A 22330-nucleotide genomic window follows, 5' to 3' on the forward strand; every position below is an offset into this window, starting at 1 on the left:
GATTACTGCATTCGCGTAACAGGCAGTCTCCTCGTGGAGTGCAACGAGAGAGAGGCAAGTCGTTATTGCGTTGGACTAGTTTACTATAAGGTTGCAAGATTGAATTCCCCGAGCTGACAAGGTAAAAATCTGTTGAGGCAGTTAACCCAACGTTCCTAGGCCGTCATTGAAAATAATGTGTTCTTAACTGACTTGCCAAGTTAAATAAAGATTGAATAAAGGTGTAAAAAAAAATACAGATTTCCGATTGTTATGAAAACTTGAAATCGGCCCCAATTAACCGGCCATTCCTATTAATCGGTCGACTCAGGAGAGACCTAAACATCTCAGGAGAGACCTAAAAATAGCTCTGCAGCAACACTCCCCATCCAACCTGACAGAGCTTGAGATGATCTGCAAAGAGGAATGAGAGAAACTCCCCAAATGCTGGTGTGCCAAAACTCAAGGCTGTATTCTCTGACAAATCAAATCAAATGTATTTATATAGCCCTTCGTACATCAGCTGATATCTCAAAGTGCTGTACAGAAACCCAGCCTAAAACCCCAAACAGCAAGCAATGCAGGTGTAGAAGCACGGTGGCTAGGAAAAACTCCCTAGAAAGGCCAATACCTAGGAAGAAACCTAGAGAGGAACCAGGCTATGTGGGGTGGCCAGTCCTCTTCTGGCTGTGCCGGGTGGAGATTATAACAGAACATGGCCAAGATGTTCAAATGTTCATAAATGACCAGCATGGTTGAATAATAATAAGGCAGAACAGTTGAAACTGGAGCAGCAGCATGGCCAGGTGGACTGGGGACAGCAAGGAGTCATCATGTCAGGTAGTCCTGGGACAAAGGTGCTTCAACAAAGCACTCAGTAAACGGTCTAAATACTTATGTAAATGTGATATTTCCGTTGTCATTATGGGGTATTGTGTGTAGATTGATGCAAATAAAAACTCATTTTAAGCATGTAGGAGTGCCTTTTAAATTAAGCATGTAGGAGTGCCTGTTTCTTTGTTAACCATCCAACACTTGTGCTCATTCCCTCAACTTTTGGAGAAAATATCATATTCTTCTAACTATAAAATAACGCCACAGAATTCTAAGAATCTTGTCTGCTAAATGAACTAGTGTAGCCCACAGCCATATAGCATAGCCAGATCAGGACCTAACATAAAACTCAGTATGCTGTTCTTTTCTTCTGAAATAGACTACATTTTCTTCATATTGTGTTTCTTTAGACCTGTCTAAAATAAATAATGAATTTATTGAATGGTATAGACTATCACATGGATTTATTACACTTAAAATGTAGAAGTTCCAAAGGTCTGCATCAGAGGCTTGTAGGCTGTGTGGAAGCCAGGTGATGCTCAATGTGTTTGTTAATTAACGGTCAATTACCGTGAGACAGTTATTTGCTTGACAATATCCGGCTGATTTTAAATTTTGTCATCACCTCGGCCTTTATTCTTGAAGAATATAACTTTTTCCACATGAGCTTAGTTCAACTCTATTACCCAATCAGAACCCTTCAAAATATCCATTAAATAACATGGGCAGTCTTCACATCCATAGCTCTGTCTATTAATGCGAGAGTCTTTCTCCAGCCCCATTCCTCAGGCTTTTACCAAAGTGACAGGCAGACATTTGTTATTATTCAAAGCTTTAAAACATAATTTTTGATCTCCTCTTGGGGCAACATGAATCTATTCTTGACTAAATATTAAAACTGTACCAACAAATGTTAAATACAGTATATAATATGGTTAATACAGTATCCAGACTTAGTACCATGGGCTATGTCTGAGGTACATGTGTGCTGCTTTGGCTATTGTAATAGTGCGAGGTTAGAACAGTTTCTATTTGGAAAGGGTGTGTGTGTGTGTGTGTGTGTGTGTGTGTGTGAGACCCATCTGGTATTCAGAGGTGTGACTGGTCAGGTCCTGTATGAGGACATGGCCTTTTGGCTTTGTATCCCTCCACCAATGACTTTGCTAGAGTAACCCACTATCCGCCTCATATTCCGATTCTCTACCCTTCTCCAGAGGTGTTCACTCCCAATCATGCATTGGATTGGTGCAATGAAAGCATTGGATTGGTGCGAGCATTTCTGGAAGGAGTTTCCACCATATTCCTCACACCAGTTCATTCCTTTTAAATCCATGACGGGAGTGTGTAAGTGCACACTTCAGGAGACGGGTAGAGAATCGGAACGCAGCCAATGTCCCAAAAGAACCCCTTTTTAAAAACGTTATAGTAAACAGGAACACAAATCATACAAACAGGGATCAAGACATCATAATGGTAATGTTGTTTTCTGAATTGATGAAAAGAATGATCCATGTTTAGTTAAACCAGCTCACTAAATGCAGTTGTACCTGTAATGGTTTGATAAGCAGATACAACTGTTTCCTTTGGGAACACAGCTACACACACTTCCTACTGTATTGTCAACACTCACTCTCCACCCTGATTATCAAGCCCTCTTTTAATTCATCATTATTGGCAACCTCCATATTTCTTCCCTGTTGACACTAGCCAGACCAACTTAGAGACCGCAAAGCTCTGCACTCACCCTTTCTCTTTGAGTTGTGCTGCCCCTCCCCCTCAGCTCTTTCTCTCCCTCCTTTGTCCCCCCCCCCCCCCCATCTCCCTCCTCTCCCCTCCTTTGCCTCCCCACTCTCCCTCTCCTTGAGTCATGTGTGTGTGCGCAAAGCTGGAAAAACAGCAAGGTGTAGTACTGTTGTATATGACATGATTCAAATTGGCTTGACTATCACTATCACTGGTACAATATAAAATCATTATTTTTCCAACAATGGAGGTTTGGAAATGATGTTCCAGATTTGTTCACCAATGACCTAGCTATACCCTGGTGTCCTGTTCCCTGGAGGGAGGACTGAACTGACTGCTACTTTGTTTTTGTTTTTCCTCCTTTTCTGAAACATCAGTTTTGATTCTAATTAGGAAATAAGGTGCAGAGACCGTTGTTTTTGACGAGCAACTTGAGCCACAGGGGGGATCGTGACACTAGGAGAGTATGCATGCTGTGATGTTATTAGGCTCTGTGAGACTAGTTGGAGGAGAGTTATTTTCGCCATGTCCTCTCCCTCCAGGGTAGGACAGTATACTCTGGGGACTCCCCCACTCAGGGGAGCAGGATCCTGGATCTCCTGAGCCCAGCTTACCCCTTAGTCATCCAGGGCCTAGAAAACCAAACAAATGATTTACTCAGACAGTAATTATCTCCAGCTTAGATGTTACTGCTTGGGTCCATCAACATCACAACAACACCTCTGGTTTAATTAACCTGTCAACACACACACACACACACACTCTGTCTGTTCAGGAAAATGGTGAGGTGGGGGTGTTCCTTTAAAAGCCACACAGAGCTACAGGTGCAGCAGATTGCCTTGTCTTCAGAATGCGTTCAGTATTTCCATCAGAGCAATATTTAATGTAAGATGCTGCCCAGTGCCCATTAACTGTAACAGTCATCCCATCCCTCCACCATTCCACACCATTAGCTCCGTTCTAATTGGTTAGCATCCATAATGCTGTAATGTACACGACCGGTCAAAAGTTTTAGAACACCTACTCATTCAAGGGATTTTTATTTTTTTAAACTATTTTCTACATTGTAGATTAATAGTGAAGACAACACTATGAAATAACACATATGGAATCATGTAGTAAGCAAAAAGATTATTAAAGAAATCATGAGTCTAGGGTAAGCTAGTAGTAATTTACCAGTTAAAAAAAATAAAATCCATACCATATGGAAAACGGCTCTGCACAGCCATAAGATACTATTGCTAATTGCTATAGGGCAGGAAGAGAGACTGAAGAGGGCCTTGTCAGTGGCAACTGGGGCCATTTTATAACGATTAACAGCACATTGCTAACAGTGCTGATCTCCAGGCCTAATGTTTTCATCAACTGGTTGTCTTCAGGCTGCAGATGAATGAAGGGCCAGGTCTGCCACTGCACTGACACGGTACGAGGTGACACACCAGCTAAACAGCAGGCTATTTATTAGCTGTGTGTAAAGAGACGAGCTCTGAGGTGATTGGTACTGTGTCAGAGTGAAGGGGACTAGAAATGATAGCAAGGCTATTTGTTTGTAGGATAGGTTGGGGCACCTTGGGAAGTAGGAAGTTAGAAGTAGTACTATTTTTGTCTGTGTGTGTTCATATTCAAGTGAGGTATACACTGAGTGTACAAAACATTAGTCTCTTTCCATGACAGACTGACCCGGTGAATCTAGGTGAAAGCCTGACTTGGACTGCCAGTGAAAAAAACACAAGACACAACGGTCAGATTTCAGGTATACATTCAGGTGCATCCTATTTCCATTGATCATCCTTGAGATGTTTCTACAACTTGATTGCAGTCCATCCGTGGTAAATTAAATTGATTGGACATAATTTGGAAAGGCGCGCACACACCTGTCTATATAAGGTCCCACAATTGACAGTACATGTCAGAGCAAAAACCAAGACATGAGGTTGAAGGAATTGTCCATAGAGCTCCGAGACAGGATTGTGTTGGCACAGATCTGGGGGAAGGGTACCAAAACATTTCTGCAGCATTGAAGGTCCACAAGAACACAGTTGCCTCCATCATTCTTAAGTGGAAGAGGTTTGAAACCACCAAGGCTCTTCCTAGAGCTGGCCGCCCAGCCTAACTTAACAATCGAGGTAGAAGGGCCTTGGTCAGGGATGTGACCAAGAATCCGATGGTCACTCTGACAGTGCTCTCGAGTTCCTCTGTGGTGATGGAATAACTTTCCAGAAGGACAACCATCACTGCAGCACTCCACCAATCAGGCTTTAATGTTAGTTGCAAGACGGAAGCCACTCCTCGGCAAAGGCACATGTCAGCCCGCTTGGAGTATGCCAAAAGACACCTAAAGACTCTTTGACCTTGAGAAACAAGATTCTCTGGTCTGATGAAACCATGATTGAACTCTTTGGCCTGAATGCCAATCGTTACATCTGGAGGAAACCTGGCACCAGCCCTACGGTGAAGCATGGTGGTGGCAGCATCATGCTGTGGGGGTGCTTTTCAGCAATCGAAACTGGGAGACTAGTCAGGATCAAGGTGAAGGGCACAAAGTACAGAGATCTTTGATGAAAACCTGCTCCAGAGCACTCAGGACCTCAGACTTGGATAAAGGTTACCTTCCAACAGGACAACGTCCCTAACCACACAGCAAAGACAACACAGGAGTCTCTGATTCTCTTTGAGTGACCCAGCCAGAGCCCATATTTGAACCCGGTTGAACATCTCTGGAAAGACCTGAAAATAGCTGTGCACCAACACTCCCCATATGACCTGAAAGAGCTTGAGGATCTGCAGAGAACAATGGGAGAAACTCCTCTAATGAAAGTGTGCAAAGCTTGTAGCGTCATACCCAAGAAGACTCGAGACTCTAATTGCTGCCAAAGGTGCTTCAACAAAAAGGTCTGAATATTTCTGGAAATGTGATATTTCTGTTCTGTTTTTTATAAATTAGTAAACATTTCTAAACTTTGTGTAGATTGATTGAGGGGGGAAAAACGATTTAATACATTTTAGAATGAGACTGTAACCTAACAACGTGGAAAAATTCAAGGGGTCGAAATACTTACCGAAGGCACTATAGGTGACACAACAGCTGTCATAAACCATCTCATCAAATCATATGGCTTTATGACCCCAACTGTGACCTGGGACGTATTCAGTAGTTCCTCATCCTAACTCAGAATGCACAAAAGCAACTCTGTTTTCTTGTTAATCATAACTTCATACATTGAAGTCAATGGGAAATTGGAATTAAGGCCCACCACATAAATCAAAGTTAAGGATTTCAGCCCATAGGCTCTGTTAGCCGGGGTGCTGCTGGGGATGGATGGATGGAGGGAGGAAGTGGATCCCAGTGCATCCCGCCCAGGGACCCGATCAGGATTCTGGCCAGCTTGGCACCAATTGTTGCCACCCTGACTCCCAGAGATATGTGGAGGAGCTCAAGTCAATCGATCTCCCCCATATCACCACACTGCTGCTGCCTCACCACAGAAACTAACCATCTCTTTCTTCTCTGATTCTCTCTCCCTCTCCTTGCAGCTCAGACCGGCTGATGGATGACACAATAAGGTAAGCCTAATGCAGACAGATGTACTCACTCACTCACTCACTCACTCACTCACTCACTCACTCACTCACTCACTCACTCACTCACTCACTCACTCACTCACTCACTCACTCACTCACTCACTCACTCACTCACTCACTCACTCACTCACTCACTCACTCACTCACTCACACACACACACACACACACACACACACACACACACACAGAGCATATGTTTTACTATTCTTGTGGGCACCTAAAATGTATTTCCATTCAAAATCCTATTTTCCCTAACCTAAGTCTAAAATAGTCTTTGTCATTTTTGTTTTACTATCCTTGTTGGGACTTTAGGGAATCGTTACACACACACTACTGTACTCCCTAGTGTGCACTTTTTTTGTTGTCTTTAAACTGGTAGCTACACTGGACGTTAGACATCTCCATGGGCATGAGGTGAAGTCTCTCTAAAGAGTCCAGTACAGAGACCCTAGTGATCCTGACCGATCAGATGGCGACCTTGGTCTGTGTGGAGCTCCTTGCCTCTGACCCCACCTCTTAACATCCACTCTGTGACACCATTTAGATGAGATTACACCATTAGCCCAGAGATGGAGACAAGAACAGCTTTCAGGCCTAAGTGGGTTGATATGGTCAAGCAAAGTTTGAAGAGAGAGGAAGTGGGCTATGCATCTATCCCTCCCACCATCTCAGCCTCCCTGTTGCCTCTATCCCTCCCACCATCTCAGCCTCCCTGTTGCCTCTATCCCTCCCACCATCTCAGCCTCCCTGTTGCCTCTATCCCTCCCACCATCTCAGCCTCCCTGTTGCCTCTATCCCTCCCACCATCTCAGCCTCCCTGTTGCCTCTATCCCTCACACCATCTCAGCCTCCCTGTTGCACAGGTGCTTCATTAAGTGGATTTGTGGGCCGTGCAGCACCTCTTCCTGTCCAGCTCCTCTTCCTGTCCAGCCCCCCCCCTCACCCACCCGAGTCGCCATCTCTCTTCCCTCTTGTTTTAGCCAAGCAGAAAATTACACTGGATGAGAAAGCCACAATCATTACCGGTTCCCTCCCCGTCTTGAACACGCCTAACAAGACACATCCACGCACACAGCCAGAAGATAATGAAGCGTATTTTTTCTCCTGATTAGTTTTTGTGTGTTATTATGCCCTGTGGGGACGAGGAGGGTTGAGCTATGATTCATTTATGTGAATTAATATGCATTGGGCTTTAAGACCCAGGTTGGAAATAAAAATCGACAATGTTTTGAGAGGAACAGTTGGGACTCCAGTGACCGAAGCAGAAAGAAAAGAGTGCGATTTTCACAGCACAGAAATGCTGTTTTTGGTAGTTAAAGTAACATCCATATTAAGCTCTGTCAAATTGGGGTTAGACTGGAGAGAATTGGTCTCAATAAACCTATCTAGAAACCCCACAGTGACTTTACTTTAGATGCTAACGGTGATGAGCTGAATTAGTTTAGCATTGAGCTGGTTTTCAGACCGGTCGAGTTAGTGTATGTGTGCTTTAGCCTCGCCCCTATCAGATAGCAGCTCGGATTGCCAGCGCGTTAGCGTAGCGCTAACGCTGGCCCAGTGTTAGTCAGCAGCGTTAGGCTTTGGGAAGAGAGGCGACTGGTCTTCCCCTCTGACTCTGGAGAACATGATATATGAGCTAGATCCTCGGCATAGGGACTGATGGTCCCCTCAGCAACACCCTACGAGGTGTTAGGCTGTCAGCAGCTGGCAGCGATGAAGATTAGACAACACACACATACACGCTTATTCAAACATGTACTACAAATGGTAAACTACCACACTTTCTCAAACACCTTCGCTCCCACACACTCAACACACAGTGCACCCACATCCTTACATGGTGAGGAAGTTTCCATATCACAGCTATTTAATCTTCCAATGACAAGGCAGCACTCAGTTGAAGGAGATGGGAGAACTTTAAGTGCTTGATGTCCATGTACACCGAAGAAAACCACAAGATCTGAAATCAGCTAGAGCCCTCAGGCTTTGTTCCAGGCCTCATGCCTTATAAGAAAATAACCACGCTAACAGAAATGTACTATATCTGAACTGAGATGCAAGATCTGAAATTAGCTAGTGTCCTCAGGCTTTGTTCCAGGCTTTACGTTGTTGAAGGAAATGGACTCTAACTGAATGGTACCGTCTCTGACGGTGCATTTAGTCTCTTCAGACTAAATTACAGTTACCATGTGAAAGCTACAATTTTTTTTTTCTCAAATGAGATTGTATATCTGCTGTCTTGAGGTGTCTGGGGAAAACAATATCTAACAGAGGGTTGTTCTCTGAAGCTTTTTTGCTATGAAGTGTGTGTCTGTGTACAGTGCCTTTGGAAAGTACTTTATCCACATTTGGTTAGGCTACAGCCTTTTTCTAAAATTGATTAAATAGGTTTTTCCACTCATCAATCTACACAAAATACCCCATAATGAGAATGAAAAACTTTTTTTTGTAGAACTTGTTACTAATTAATATTTTAGTATTCAGACCCTTTACGCAGTACTTTGTTGAAGCACCTTTGGCAGCGACTACAGCCTCAAGTCTTCTTGGGTATGACGCTACAAGCTTTGCACACCTGTATTTGGGTAGTTTCTCCCATTCTCTGCAGATCCTCTCAAGCTCTAAGCTTTGTCAGGTGGATGGGGAGCGTTGCTGCACCGCTATTTTCAGGTATCTCCAGAGATGTTTCATCGGATTTAAGTCTGGGCTCTGACTGGGCCATACAGACATTCAGAGACTTGTCCCGAAGCCACTCCTGCGTTGTCTTGGCTATGCGCTTAGGGGTGTCATGTCGGAAGGTGAACTTTCATCCCAATCTGATGTCCTGAGAGCTCTGGATCAGGTTTTCATCAAGGATCTCTGTACTTTTCTCCGTTTATCTTTGCTTCAATCCTGACTAGTCTCCCAGTCCCTGTCGCTGAAAACCATCCCCACAGCATGATTCTGCCACCACCTTGCTTTACCTTAGGGATTAGAGGTTGACCGATTAATCGGAATGGCCCATTTAATTAGGGCTGATTTCAAGGGCTGATTTTCATAACAATCGGTCATCAGCATTTTTGGACACCGATTATGGCCGATTACATTGCACTCCACGAGGAGACTGCGTGGCAGGCTGACGACCTGTTACGTGAGTGCAGCAAGGAGCCAAGGTAAGTTAGCATTAATCTTGCCTCCATCATTCTTAAGTGGAAGATGCATTAAACTTATCTTAACATAATCACTAGTTCACTACACATGGTTGATGATATTACTAGTTTATCTAGCTTGTCCTGCGTTGCATATAATCGATGCGGTGCCTGTTAATTTATCATCGAAGTAGTATTTAACAAATGCATTCGTGAAAAAAACACTGTCGTTGCACCAATGTGTACCTAACCATAAACATCAATGTCTTTCTTAAAATCAATACACAAGTATATATTTTTAAACCTGCATATTTGGTTAATATTGCCTGCTAACATCAATTTCTTTTAACTAGGGAAATTGTCACTTCTCTTGCGTTCAGTTCATGCAGAGTCGGGGTATATGCAGAAGTTTTGGCTGCCTAGCTCGTTGCGACCTGTGTGAAGACCATTTCTTCCTAACGAAGACCGTAATTCATTTGCCATAATTGTACATAATTATGACATAACATTGAAGGTTGTGCAATGAAACAGCAATATTTAGACTTAGGGATGCCACCCATTAGATAAATTACGGAACGGTTCCGTATTTCACTGAAAGAATAAACGTTTTGTTTTCGAAATGATAGTTTCCGGATTTGACCATATTAATGACCTACGGCTCGTATTTCTGTGTTATAATTAAGTCTATGATTTGATAGAGCAGTCTGACTGAGCGGTGGTAGGCAGCAGCAGGCTCGTAAGCATTCATTCAAACAGCACTTTCCTGCATTTGCCAGCAGCTCTTCGCTGTGCTTCAAGCATTGCGCTGTTTTTATTTATTTATTTATTTCACCTTTATTTAACCAGGTAGGCAAGTTGAGAACAAGTTCTCATTTACAATTGCGACCTGTCCAAGATAAAGCAAAGCAGTTCGGCACATACAACGACAGAGTTACACATGGAGTAAAACAAACATACAGTATAAACAAGTCTATATACGATGTGAGCAAATAAGCTGAGATAAGCGAGGTAAAGGCAAAAAAAGGCCATGGTGGCAAAGTAAATACAATATAGCAAGTAAAACACTGAAATGGTAGATTTGCAGTGGAAGAATGTGCAAAGTAGAAATAAAAATAATGGGGTGCAAAGGAGCAAAATAAATAAATAATATCAATAGAGTAGGGAAAGAGGTAGTTGTTTGGGCTAAATAATAGGTGGGTTATGTACAGGTGCAGTAATCTGTGAGCTTCTCTGACAGCTGGTGCTTAAAGCTGATGAGGCAGATAAGTGTTTCCAGTTTCAGAGATTTTTGCAGTTTGTTCCAGTCATTGGCAGCAGAGAACTGGAAGGAGAGGCGGCCAAAGAAAGAATTGGTTTTGGGGGTGACCAGAGAGATATACCTGCTGGAGCAGGTGCTACAGGTGGGTGATGCTATGGTGACCAGCGAGCTGAGATAAGGGGGTACTTTACCTAGCAGGGTCTTGTAGATGACATGGAGCCAGTGGGTTTGGCGACAAGTATGAAGCGAGGGCCAGCCAACGAGAGCGTACAGGTCGCAATGGTGACAAAACAGATTGCACTGTGATAGACTGCATCCAGTTTGTTGAGTAGGGAATTGGAGGCTATTTTGTAAATGACATCGCCGAAGTCGAGGATTGGTAGGATGGTCAGTTTTACAAGGGTATGTTTGGCAGCGTGAGTGAAGGATGCTTTGTTGCGAAATAGCAAGCCAATTCTAGATTTCACTTTGGATTGGAGATGTTTGATGTGGGTCTGGAAGGAGAGTTTACAGTCTAACCAGACACCTAGTTATTTGTAGTTGTCTACGTATTCTAAGTCCGAGCCGTCCAGAGTAGTGATGTTGGACAGGCGGGCAGGTGCAGGCAGCGATCGGTTGAAGAGCATGCATTTAGTTTTACTTGTATTTAAGAGCAATTGGAGGCCAAGGAAGGAGAGTTGTATGGCATTGAAGCTTGCCTGGAGGGTTGTTAACACAGTTTCCAAAGAAGGGACAGAAGTATACAGAATGGTGTCGTCTGCGTAGAGGTGGATCAGAGACTCACCAGCAGCAAGAACGACATCATTGATGTATACAGAGAAGCGAGTCGGTACAAGAATTGAACCCTGTGACACCCCCATAGACTGCCAGAGGTCCGGATAGCAGACCCTCCGATTTGACACACTGAACTATATCAGAGAAGTAGTTGGTGAACCAGGCGATGAGGATGTGGTGATTGACAGAGGCGAAAGCCTTGGCCAGATCAATGAATACGGCTGCACAGTAATGTTTCTTATCGATGGCGGTTAAGATATCGTTTAGGACCTTGAGCGTGGCTGAGGTGCACCCATGACCAGCTCTGAAACCAGATTGCATAGCAGAGAGGGTATGGTGAGATTCGAAATGGTCGGTAATCTGTTTGTTGACTTGGCTTTCGAAGACCTTAGAAAGGCAGGGTAGGATAGATATAGGTCTTTAGCAGTTTGGGTCAAGAGTGTCCCCCCCTTTGAAGAGAGGGATGACCGCAGCTGCTTTCCAATCTTTGGGAATCTCAGATGACACAAAAGAGAGGTTGAACAGGCTAGTAATGGGGGTGGCAACAATTTTGGCAGATAATTTTAGAAAGGGTCCAGTTTGTCTAGCCCGGCTGATTTGTAGGGGTCCAGATTTTGCAGCTCTTTCAGAACATCAGCTGACTGGATTTGGGAGAAGGAGAAATGGGGAAGGCTTGGGTGAGTTGCTGTGGGGGGGTGCAGTGCTGTTGACCGGGGTAGGAGTAGCCAGGTGGAAAGCATGGCCAGCCGTAGAAAAATGCTTATTGAAATGTTCAATTATAGTGGATTTATCAGTGGTGACAGTGTTTCCTATCTTGTGGGCAGCTGGGAGGAGGTGTTCTTATTCTCCATGGACTTTATAGTGTCCCAGAACTTAGTGTTGCAAGAAGCAAATTTCTGCTTGAAAAAGCTAGCCTGGGCTTTTCTAACTGCCTGTGTATAATGGTTTCTAGCTTCCCTGAACAGCTGCATATCACGGGGGCTGTTCGATGCTAATGCAGAACGCCATAGGATGTTTTTGTGTTGGTTAAGGGCAGTTAGGTCTGGGGAGAACCAATGGCTATATCTGTTCCTGGTTCTAAATTTCTTGAATGGGGCATGCTTATTTAAGATGGTTAGGAAAAAAAAATAACCAGGCATCCTCCACTGACGGGATGAGATCAATATCCTTCCAGGATACCCCGGGCCAGGTCGATTAGAAAGGCCTGCTCGCTGAAGTGTTTCAGGGAGCGTTTGACAGTGATGAGTGGAGGTCGTTTGGCCGCTGACCCATTACGTATGCAGGCAATGAGGCAGTGATCGCTGAGATCTTGGTTGAAGACAGGAGAGGTGTATTTAGAGGGGTTGGTGGTTACTGTGCCTGTGTTTAAGGCTTTGGGGAGGTACCTGGTAGGTTCATTGATCATTTGTGTGAGATTGAGGGCATCAAGCTTAGATTGTAGGATGGCTGGGGTGTTAAGCATGTTCCAGTTTAGGTCGCCTAGCAGCACGAGCTCTGAAGATAGATGGGGGGCAATCAGTTCACATATGGTGTCCAGAGCACAGCTGGGGGCAGAGGGTGGTCTATAGCAGGCGGCAACGGTGAGAGATTTGTTTTTAGAGAGGTGGATTTTTAAAAGTAGAAGTTCAAATTGTTTGGGCACAGACCTGGATAGTAGGACAGAGCTCTGCAGGCTATCTTTGCAGTAGATTGCAACACCGCCCACTTTGGCAGTTCTATCTTGTTTGAAAATGTTGTAGTTTGGGATGAAAATTTCAGAATTTTTGGTGGTCTTCCTAAGCCAGGATTCAGACACAACTAGAACATCCGGGTTGGCAGAGTGTGCTAAAGCAGTGAATAAAACAAACTTAGGGAGGAGGCTTCTAATGTTAACATGCATGAAACCAAGGCTATTACGGTTACAGAAGTCATCAAAAGAGAGGGCCTGGGGAATAGGAGTAGAGCTAGGCACTGCAGGGCCTGGATTCACCTCTACATCGCCAGAGGAACAGAGGAGGAGTAGGATAAGGGTACGGCTAAAAGCAATAAGAATTGATCGCCTAGAACGTCTGGAACAGAGTAAAAGGAGGTTTCTGGGGGCGATAAAATAGCTTCAAGGTATAATGTACAGACAAAGGTATGGTAGGATGTGAATACAGTGGAGGTAAACCTAGGTGTATTGAGTGATGATATGAGAGATATTGTCTCTAGAAACATCATTGAAACCAGGAGATGTCATCGCATGTGTGGGTGGTGGTACTAATAGGTTGGATAAGGTATAGTGAGCGGGACTAGAGGCTCTACAGTGAAATAAGCCAATAAACACTAACCAGAACAGCAATGGACAAGGCATGCTTAGTCCAGTGATCAAAAGGGTCCAGTGAGTAGTGAGGTTGGTTGGGGTCACGGCGATTTAGACAGCTAGCCGGGCCATTGGTAGCAAGCTAGCATAGGATGGAGGTCTGTTATTAGCCACCTTGTGCGTTTCCGTCGGTAGGATTAGTGGGGTTCCGTGTGGTAGAGGGGATGATAGGTGATTGTAGCCCAGGAATGACTGATGGAACTCTTCAGCTGGCTAGCTCCGGAATAATTGATGTTTGCTCCGGAATCGACGAAAGCCGATAGTCACACGGATAGCAGCTAGCTAGCTACGAGATCCAGGTATAAATGTCCAGAGTTAGCGGTTGAAATCCGGGGACATGGAGAGAAAAATAGGTCCGGTCCGAGCCGCGCCGTACAAAACTGGCGATAGATTTTCGAGCTAAAGGATAGCTGATGACCACAAACCGTGTTTAGCTGAATACTAACGATTAGCCAGTTAATAAGAAGCTAACTAGCTTCAGGCTAGCTTCAGGCTAGCTTCTGGATTAGCTTCTGGTTAGCTTCTATGGAGGATTACAGATTTGAGGTAAATAATACTATCTCTTTTTTTAAATATAAATTGGTGAGGCAGGTTGCAGGAGAGTGTTTTGGGGATGAGTTTATGGAAAATAAAAAATATATATAAAAAGGTATGCGAAGAAAGTTGTAAATATATATACGGGACAAGACGAGGACAAAAGACGTCTGAACTGCTATGCCATCTTGGAGTGTTTTATGTTTGACTATCAACTCCCGAGATTAGGCTGGCAATACTATAGTGCCTATAAGAACATCCAATAGTCAAAGGTTAATTAAATACAAATGGTATAGAGGGAAATAGTCCTATAATTCCTATAATAACTACAACCTAAAACCTCTTACCTGGGACTTAACTTGAACTTAAACGTTTGCTTTTTTACATGGCACATATTGCACTTTTACTCCAACACTGTGTTTTTGCATTATTTAAACCAAATTGACCATGTTTCATTATTTATTTGAGACTAAATTGATTTTATTGATGTATTATATTAAGTTCAAATAAGTTTTCTTTCAGTATTGTTGTAATTGTCATTATTACAAATATATATATATATATATATTAAAATATCAGCCGATTTAAACGGGATAGGCTTTATTTTGGTCCTCCAGACGTGACGCTTGGCCATATGATTTGATGGGATGGCTTATAACAGCTGTTGTCACCTACAGTGCCTTCGGAAAGTATTCAGACCCCTAGACTTTTTCCATCTTTTGTTAGGTTAGTCTCATTCTAAAATGGATTAAATAGTTTTTTCCCCCTCATCAATCTACACACAAAAAGTTTAGAAATGTTTGCTAATTTATAAAACATAACAGAAATATCACATTTACACAAGTATTCAGACCTTTTTGTTGAAGCACCTTTGGCAGCAATTAGAGTCTCGAGTCTTCTTGGGTATGACGCTACAAGCTTTGCACACTTTCATTAGAGGAGTTTCTCCCATTGTTCTCTGCAGATCCTCAAGCTCTTTCAGGTCATATGGGGAGTGTTGGTGCACAGCTATTTTCAGGTCTTTCCAGAGATGTTCAACCGGGTTCAAATATGGGCTCTGGCTGGGTCACTCAAAGAGAATCAGAGACTCCTGTGTTGTCTTTGCTGTGTGCTTAGGGTCGTTGTCCTGTTGGAAGGTAACCTTTATCCAAGTCTGAGGTCCTGAGTGCTCTGGAGCAGGTTTTCATCAAGGATCTCTCTGTACTTAGCGCCCTTTGCCTCGATCCTGACAAGTCTCCCAGTCTCGATTGCTGAAAAGCACCCCCACAGCATGATGCTGCAACCACCGTGCTGTGGGGGTGGTGCCAGGGTTCCTCCAGACTTAACGCTTGGCATTCAGGCCATAGAGTTTGTGACGACCCTCCCACTCTGTCTGCCGTATTCTCTCTTTGTTCTTGTTTTCTTATTTAGGATGCCGGTGGGCGTAGTTGGGAGGGTCGTCAGCTACATGGGAAACACCTGGGCCCGGTGTGTCCCAGGATAAATACACCACTTCCCCATTCATGGAGGAGACTCTCTCCATGCAGACACCTTTATGGATTTTGTTGTGTTTCTTGGTGGCCTTTTGGTTGTTTGCTTTGGCACCTTTCAACACCCTGCATTATCACATTAATGCATGAAAAACACTCACTTACACTACTGATTACTGATTACACACACCATTGTATATTATACTTAGTTACTTATTTAATAAATATATATGTTTTGTTACTCCTCATCTCCACGTTGTCTCCCTTTTGTTACGGGCTTTGAGCCGGTTTGTGACAAGTTCAATCTTGGTTTCATCAGACCAGAGAATCTTGTTTCTCATGGTCTGAGAGTCCTTTAGGTGCCTTTTTGCTAAACTCCAAGAGGGCTGTCATGTGCCTTTACTGAGGAGTGGCTTCCTTCTGGCCACTCTACCATAAAGGCCGGAACTCTAGAGCTCTGTCAGTGACCATCGGGTTCTTGGTCACCTCCCTGACCAAGGCCCTTCTTCTCAGATTGCCCGGTTTGGATGGGCGGCCAGCTCTAGGGAGAGACTTGGCGGTTCCAAACTTCTTCCTTTTAAGAATGATGGAGGCCACTGTGTTCTTGTGGACCTTCAATGCTGCAGATGTCTTTTTTTGGTGCCTTTCCCCAGATCTGTGCCTCGACACAGTCCTGTCTCGGCGCTCTACAGACAATTCCTTCGACCTCATGGCTTGGTTTTTGCTATGACATGCACTGTCAACTGTGGGACCTTATATAGACAGGTGTGTGCCTTTCCAAATCATGTCCAATCAATTGAATTTTCCACCGGTGGACTCCCAAGTTTTAGAAACATCTCAAGGATGATCAATGGAAACAGAATACCATGAGGCTAGAAATTGACCTCTGGTGCAAAGGGTCTGAATACTTATGTAAATAAGGTATTTCTGTTTATTACATCTTTAAATAAAATGTGTTTACATTTCTAAAACCCCCCCACCGCTACACTTGCCACCACTCCTGAAAAAACACTGAAACACTGAAAAAACTCCTGAAACACTGTGTGCTAGCACTACACGCCTCAGTGTATCTCTGCGCTAATATCCACAGGGCCTCAGACTCTGCTCCCCCAGTATTTCTCTCTCTGCATTCTAAATTAATGTGAAAGTTCTCCTCCCCCTCTAATGGGTTTCTCTGCCTCCACCCGCCTTCTGTCTGTCACGGTAGTTGCACTTGGGTTACACCACACACACAATCGTGCCTCATACTTTCTGCTAGAGAAAAGCTGTTTGATAACAAGCCTTACAGGTGTGATATTGTAGTGTTGCCTATACTCTCGATTGGAGAAAAGCTGTTTTATAACAAAGCAGAAGATTTACAGGGGTGATATTGTAGGGTGGGTTACCTCTCCCCTAATTTAACCTGTGTTTGTCACTGTCTTCCTCTTCTCTTCCTGCAGTATTGCCATGGCGACCAAGGAGAACATGACATCCCAGAGAGGGCTGTTGAAGTCCATACACAGCAGGGTCAACACTCTGGCCAGTATCCTTTACAACACCTAGCAAACTTTATGCACATTGGAGATTCTCCATTAAACATCATGTTTAGGACTGGGTTTAAAATGTGTCTGGGAAGCCAACCCTATGTTCATATCTGTTTGAGAAAGAACAAATTCACAAATACCTATTTAGGTATTTAATCCGACAAGAAATTCTAGAGATCCAGGTATGTGTTTTAAACAACTTTTATTTGATCATAATTGTCTTTTAATGCCACGTAGAAGATATTTTTATCCAAAGAAATTTACAGAAGTGAGTTAATGTGAATTGATCCCCACAGGAACTGAACCCACGACCGTGGCGTTGTTAGCGCAACGCTCTTACTCATTAGGTCCTCTATTTACCGTACTATTACCTCCTGTGAGCTGCAACCAGACACAATACAGCTCTAGAGTCCCTTAACCTCTCTAGGGTATGTGGGACTCTAGCGTCCCACCTGGCCAACATCCAGTGAGATTGCAGAGCGCCAAATTCAAATACAGAAATAGTAATTATAAAAATTCAGAAAACAAAACATATTTTACATAGGTTTAAAGATTAACTTCTTGTGAATCCAACCACGGTGTCAGATTTTTTTAATGCTTTACGGCTAAAGCATACCTTACGATTATTTGAGAACATAGCCCAGCAGACAAATCATTACAAAGAGTAGCCAGCCAAGTAGAAGAGTTACACAAGTCAGAAATAGAGAAAATTAATCGCTTACCTTTGATGATCTTCATATAGTTGCACTCAGAAGACATTAATTTACTCAATAAATGTTCCTTTTGTTCGATAGTCTCTTTATATCCAAAAAACTCTTGTTTTGTTCGTGTTTTCTTCAGTAATCCACAGGCTCAAACACAGTCAAAACAGGCAGACAAATAAAATCCTAATTCTATCTGTAAACGTCATAGAAACATATCAAACAATGTTTATATTCAATCCTCAGGCTGGTTTTAGCCTAAATTATCTATAATATTTCAAACGGACAATAACGTCGTCAATATAAAAGGTAAACAAGGCACTCGGGATTGCGCATGAAAAAGCTCTGTGACACATCAGGGTCCACTCATTGACTGGTCTTACTCCCTCATTTATCAGAATACAAGCCTGAAACCATTTCTAAAGACTTGACATCTAGTGGAAGGCATAGGAACTGCAATTTGAGTCCTAAGTCAATGGATACTGTAATGGCATTGAATAGAAAACTACAAACAAAACAAAAAAACGACTTCCTGAATGGATATTTCTCAGGTTTTCGCCTGCCAAATCAGTTCTGTTATACTCAAGACACTATTTTAACAGTTTTTGAAACTTTAGAGTGTTTTCTATCCAAATCTACCAGTTATATGCATATCATATCTTCTGGGCCCGAGTAGCAGGCCGTTTCATCTGGGCATGCTTTTCATCCAAAATTCTGAATGCTGCCCCCTACCCTAGAGAAGTTAAACAATTAATGTCAGAGTGACTGTCGGTTTACGTTACGAATCTTAACTGTTTAATAGGGTGGCAGCAGGTAAGCCTAGTGGTTAGAGGGCATTAAGCGAGTAACCGAAAGGTTGCTGGATCGAATCCCCGAGCTGACAAGGTAAAAATCTGTCATTCTGCCCTTGAAAAAGGCAGGTAACCCACTGTTCCCCGGTTGGCCGTCATTGTAAATAAGAATTCATTCTTAACTGACTTGCCTAGTAAAATAAAGGATAAATTATATATATATATATATATATATATATATATATATAGGCCCAATGAGCATGCTATAAGATTAGTTTGTATTGTTATCAAACACATCTACTCCTGCAAGATTTAAAGAACTCCTCCAGTGGTTTTTGAACTTTTCCTGTTGAAAAGTGATATCGCAAGTATAAATGTAGTGAAGTACAAGTCACTAAATAGGTGGTTGTCAGGTCTTCCAACCGGGCGATACAATATATTCCTCACACGGGGCACCAACACCAGCCTCTTCAGGGGAGAAATTCCTATTGATTCTAAGGAAATATCTGAGCATGCGGAGCAGTTTGATCCATTCTGGTACATTTAACTGACTGGGGGGGGATTGAGGGCTTAAATTGCTCCATTCCTCACTCCTGCTAGGGTTCTATGAACAACATATTGGATCATATCTCACTTTGCTCTCAAAAGAAAAGATCAGTTGCCTGTTTCATAAATACAATTTCAGAACAGACCAAAAATATTAGCAATGACATCAGAAAAGCAGGCAATTCGACTTTTTTAGATTCTAATTAACGATTAAGGCCAGAGGGGGTGTGGTATATGGCCAATATACTGTATGACACAACGCAGATACAGCCCTTAGCCGAGGTATATTGGCCATATACCACAAACTCCAAAGGTGCCTTATTGCTATTAGAAACTGGTTACCAAAGTAATTAGAGTAGTACAAATAAATGTTTTGTCATAAACTGTCTTATATTATGGATTTCAGCATTCAGGTCTCAAACTACCCAGTTTATAATTCCAATGTAATGATTTTCTGAACATACTTGTAATAAGAGGTGGTTGGCACTTGGTTCTGTTTCCCTTAACTTCCTCTTCCAGATCGTTTCCCAGCCATCAACAACCTCATCCAGCGAATCAACCTGCGGAAGAGGCGGGACTCCCTAATCCTGGGTGCAGTCATCGGCGTCTGCACCATCCTCCTGCTGCTCTACGCCTTCCACTGATGACGGACAGACCGGTCGAACAATCGTTACTCTGCGTTTGTAACATCGGAATCAGGACTCTGGAGAATGGGCTTGAGTGATTGGAGGCTACTGAGCAGACTGACAGATAGACCGACAACCTCTTGGCCCAATCGGTTAACAGGATTGATCAAAGCCATCATGGACTACCTGATTTGTATTTAGCAGTGAGGGAAGGAGGAGATGGGGAGATGGAGCAGCATCTTTTTGTTTAGTTTTTCTATCAAAAGTGAATGTGCTGTTCAACTCTGGTTAAGGGAACGGAGACCAAATTTACTAATATGACTAGATTTTAAAGAATTATATATAAAGAACACTTGCTTCATTGAGGAGTTAAAGGCTCTGAAGACAGATTGCGGACACGAAAGAGGGGGACTGTTTTGCTGTTAATTTCTGAGGTGGATGGATTTTTAGTTGAATGGTCGTTTTTTAGTGGCGGGAGATTCAGGAGGTTTATCATCATGGGCTGTACAATGTGCATTATTAATAAATTATTAATATACAGTATGTGATACTAGGCACTTAACATTTAATTTTTCAATATATTTTTGGGAACTTTGACATGTATTGAGAAATTATATTTTTCATTGAAGGCTATTGATTCAACTCTAGTGCTGCAAATACCATTATTCTGTTGTGCTGCATGGATGACTTCATAATCACTGTAGTACTTTAAACAATGGCCCACATACAGGTGTATGGTTAAACCATAACTCTGACTTCTTTCATTACGTGTTTCCCTCAACTTACTTATTATGCCGCTTAGCAGACACCTATCCAAAGTAACTTGCTCTACAGTGAGTGCATTTTTATAATCGAATCCACGACCTTGGCTGGTGCCACGCTCTCACCAACTGAGCCACACAAGTTTACTTGAAATCCAGAGATCTGTAAGATTGATCAGCATTCAGCCCTCTGTGATTCTTCATTATCAAGGACCTACTAAGTCCTACCTTGAGAAAAGTCAACAAACCTTAACTCAATGTCAACTGGAAATCTGTGTTCAAACTTTTGTTCCAAACTGATTTTGAAAGTTATGATTCTGTTCTACCCTATATGCCCATTATCTTACAGAGCCTCAAACCTCTGTCTATCTCTCCTGCCTCATCCTGTTCTGCCTCCTGAAGAAGTTCTGGGCTGATTCATTTGTTATTTGACTAACATTTAACATCCCTAATATGAACGTTGATTTGAAAGATGCTACAGTTGGAAGGAGATTTTCATTTATTTTTTACTTGAAATTGTCAATGGCATTTGAAGTGGTTTTACAGTGGAAGAGGCTGCAGATGTTAAAGTGAACAAGGCAGCAGAATCTAGATGACTGTTTAATGGGGTACTCTGACAATCCGATGCAAGTCACCGCCACACTCCCTCAGACCTCTGTTTTGTAAAAAATATGCTTGCGTCTGCCTGCTTGTGAACGTGCGTACCTACGTACGTAAGTGCGCGTGTGTGCTGTGACAGCCACACTGCACAGGAGCTGTAACTGCAGTCTGCAGGGCTTCCCACCAGGACTCTACAGGAACCTGTCATCACTCCCATGTCACCTCGATAGCCACCTACCAGGTTTTAAATTAATTACCTTGTCAGGTGTGACAGACAGAAAGACATCTCACCATTTATCATCTGGTAACTAGACAAGGAAGTTTTAGTCACAAAGTTGATTACATTTTGAAGTTTGCTTTATTAGTATAGCTACATGAAGTGGAAATATCTAAAACCTTTCCAAGTACACCCATTTCCCCTTTTTGCATAGATGTCACTGCCCACTTCATTCCTTTCATCCTTTATCTCTATTTTCAGGTTACTCTTCTCTGAGGGCAAATGGGGGACTGCATTTTGTAATCTGAGTGCAGTACTTCTATTGGTCTATAACTGGTTCAACAAACATCCATACATTTAACACAGCTAGCCTACTCTGGTGCTACTGTGTATAGCTCCTGAATATTTCAAATCGTTTTGTCTGGTTTGAAGATCACTGGAGTAGAACTAAGTGTTGTGTACTTTCGCTGTGACTCATGTTTTTCCCAGAGGTAAAAATTCTGCTGATTCTAGCACAACACACAGGACGGAGTCCATAATAAAATTTGATTTGACTTGACACGTGCCGAATACAGCTGGTGTAGACCTTACAGTGAAATGCTTACTTATGAGCCCCTAACCAACAATGCAGTTTACAAAAAATATGAGTAAGAATAAGAAATTAAAGGCAACAAGTAATTAAAGAGCAGCAATAAAATGACAATAGCGAGACTATGTACAGCGGGATACCGGTGAAGAGTCAAAGTGCGGGGGCACCGGTTTGTTGAGGTAATGGGTACATGTAGGTAGAATTATTGAAGTGACTAAGTATAGATGATAACAGCAGAGAGTAGCAGCAGTGTAAAAGTGTGTGTGGGGAAGGGGGGGCAATGCAAATAGTCTGGGTAGCCATTTGATTAGATGTTCAGCAGTCTTATGGTTTGGG

The 22330-nt window shown here is 42.8% G+C and overlaps 1 protein-coding gene across 2 annotated transcripts in view; it reads left to right on the forward strand.

The window, feature by feature from the left end:
• The window catches only part of LOC109905657 (Golgi SNAP receptor complex member 1-like), a 47020-nt gene extending 25056 nt beyond the window's left edge, over nucleotides 1–21964 (forward strand). Inside the window, exons 7-9 of one of the 2 annotated variants that reach the window (XM_020503165.2) lie at nucleotides 6091–6120; nucleotides 17080–17162; nucleotides 19721–21964. In XM_020503165.2, the coding sequence (XP_020358754.1) occupies nucleotides 6091–6120; nucleotides 17080–17162; nucleotides 19721–19845 (238 nt within the window). In that variant the 3' untranslated portion in view covers nucleotides 19846–21964. The remainder of the gene's footprint in view (nucleotides 1–6090; nucleotides 6121–17079; nucleotides 17163–19720) is intronic. The other variant, XM_020503166.2, reaches the window with a different exon arrangement.
• Nucleotides 21965–22330: the final 366 nt, after the last annotated feature.

The sequence above is a fragment of the Oncorhynchus kisutch genome, linkage group LG15, assembly GCF_002021735.2.
Source record: "Oncorhynchus kisutch isolate 150728-3 linkage group LG15, Okis_V2, whole genome shotgun sequence".
Classification (NCBI taxonomy): Eukaryota; Metazoa; Chordata; class Actinopteri; order Salmoniformes; family Salmonidae; genus Oncorhynchus; species Oncorhynchus kisutch.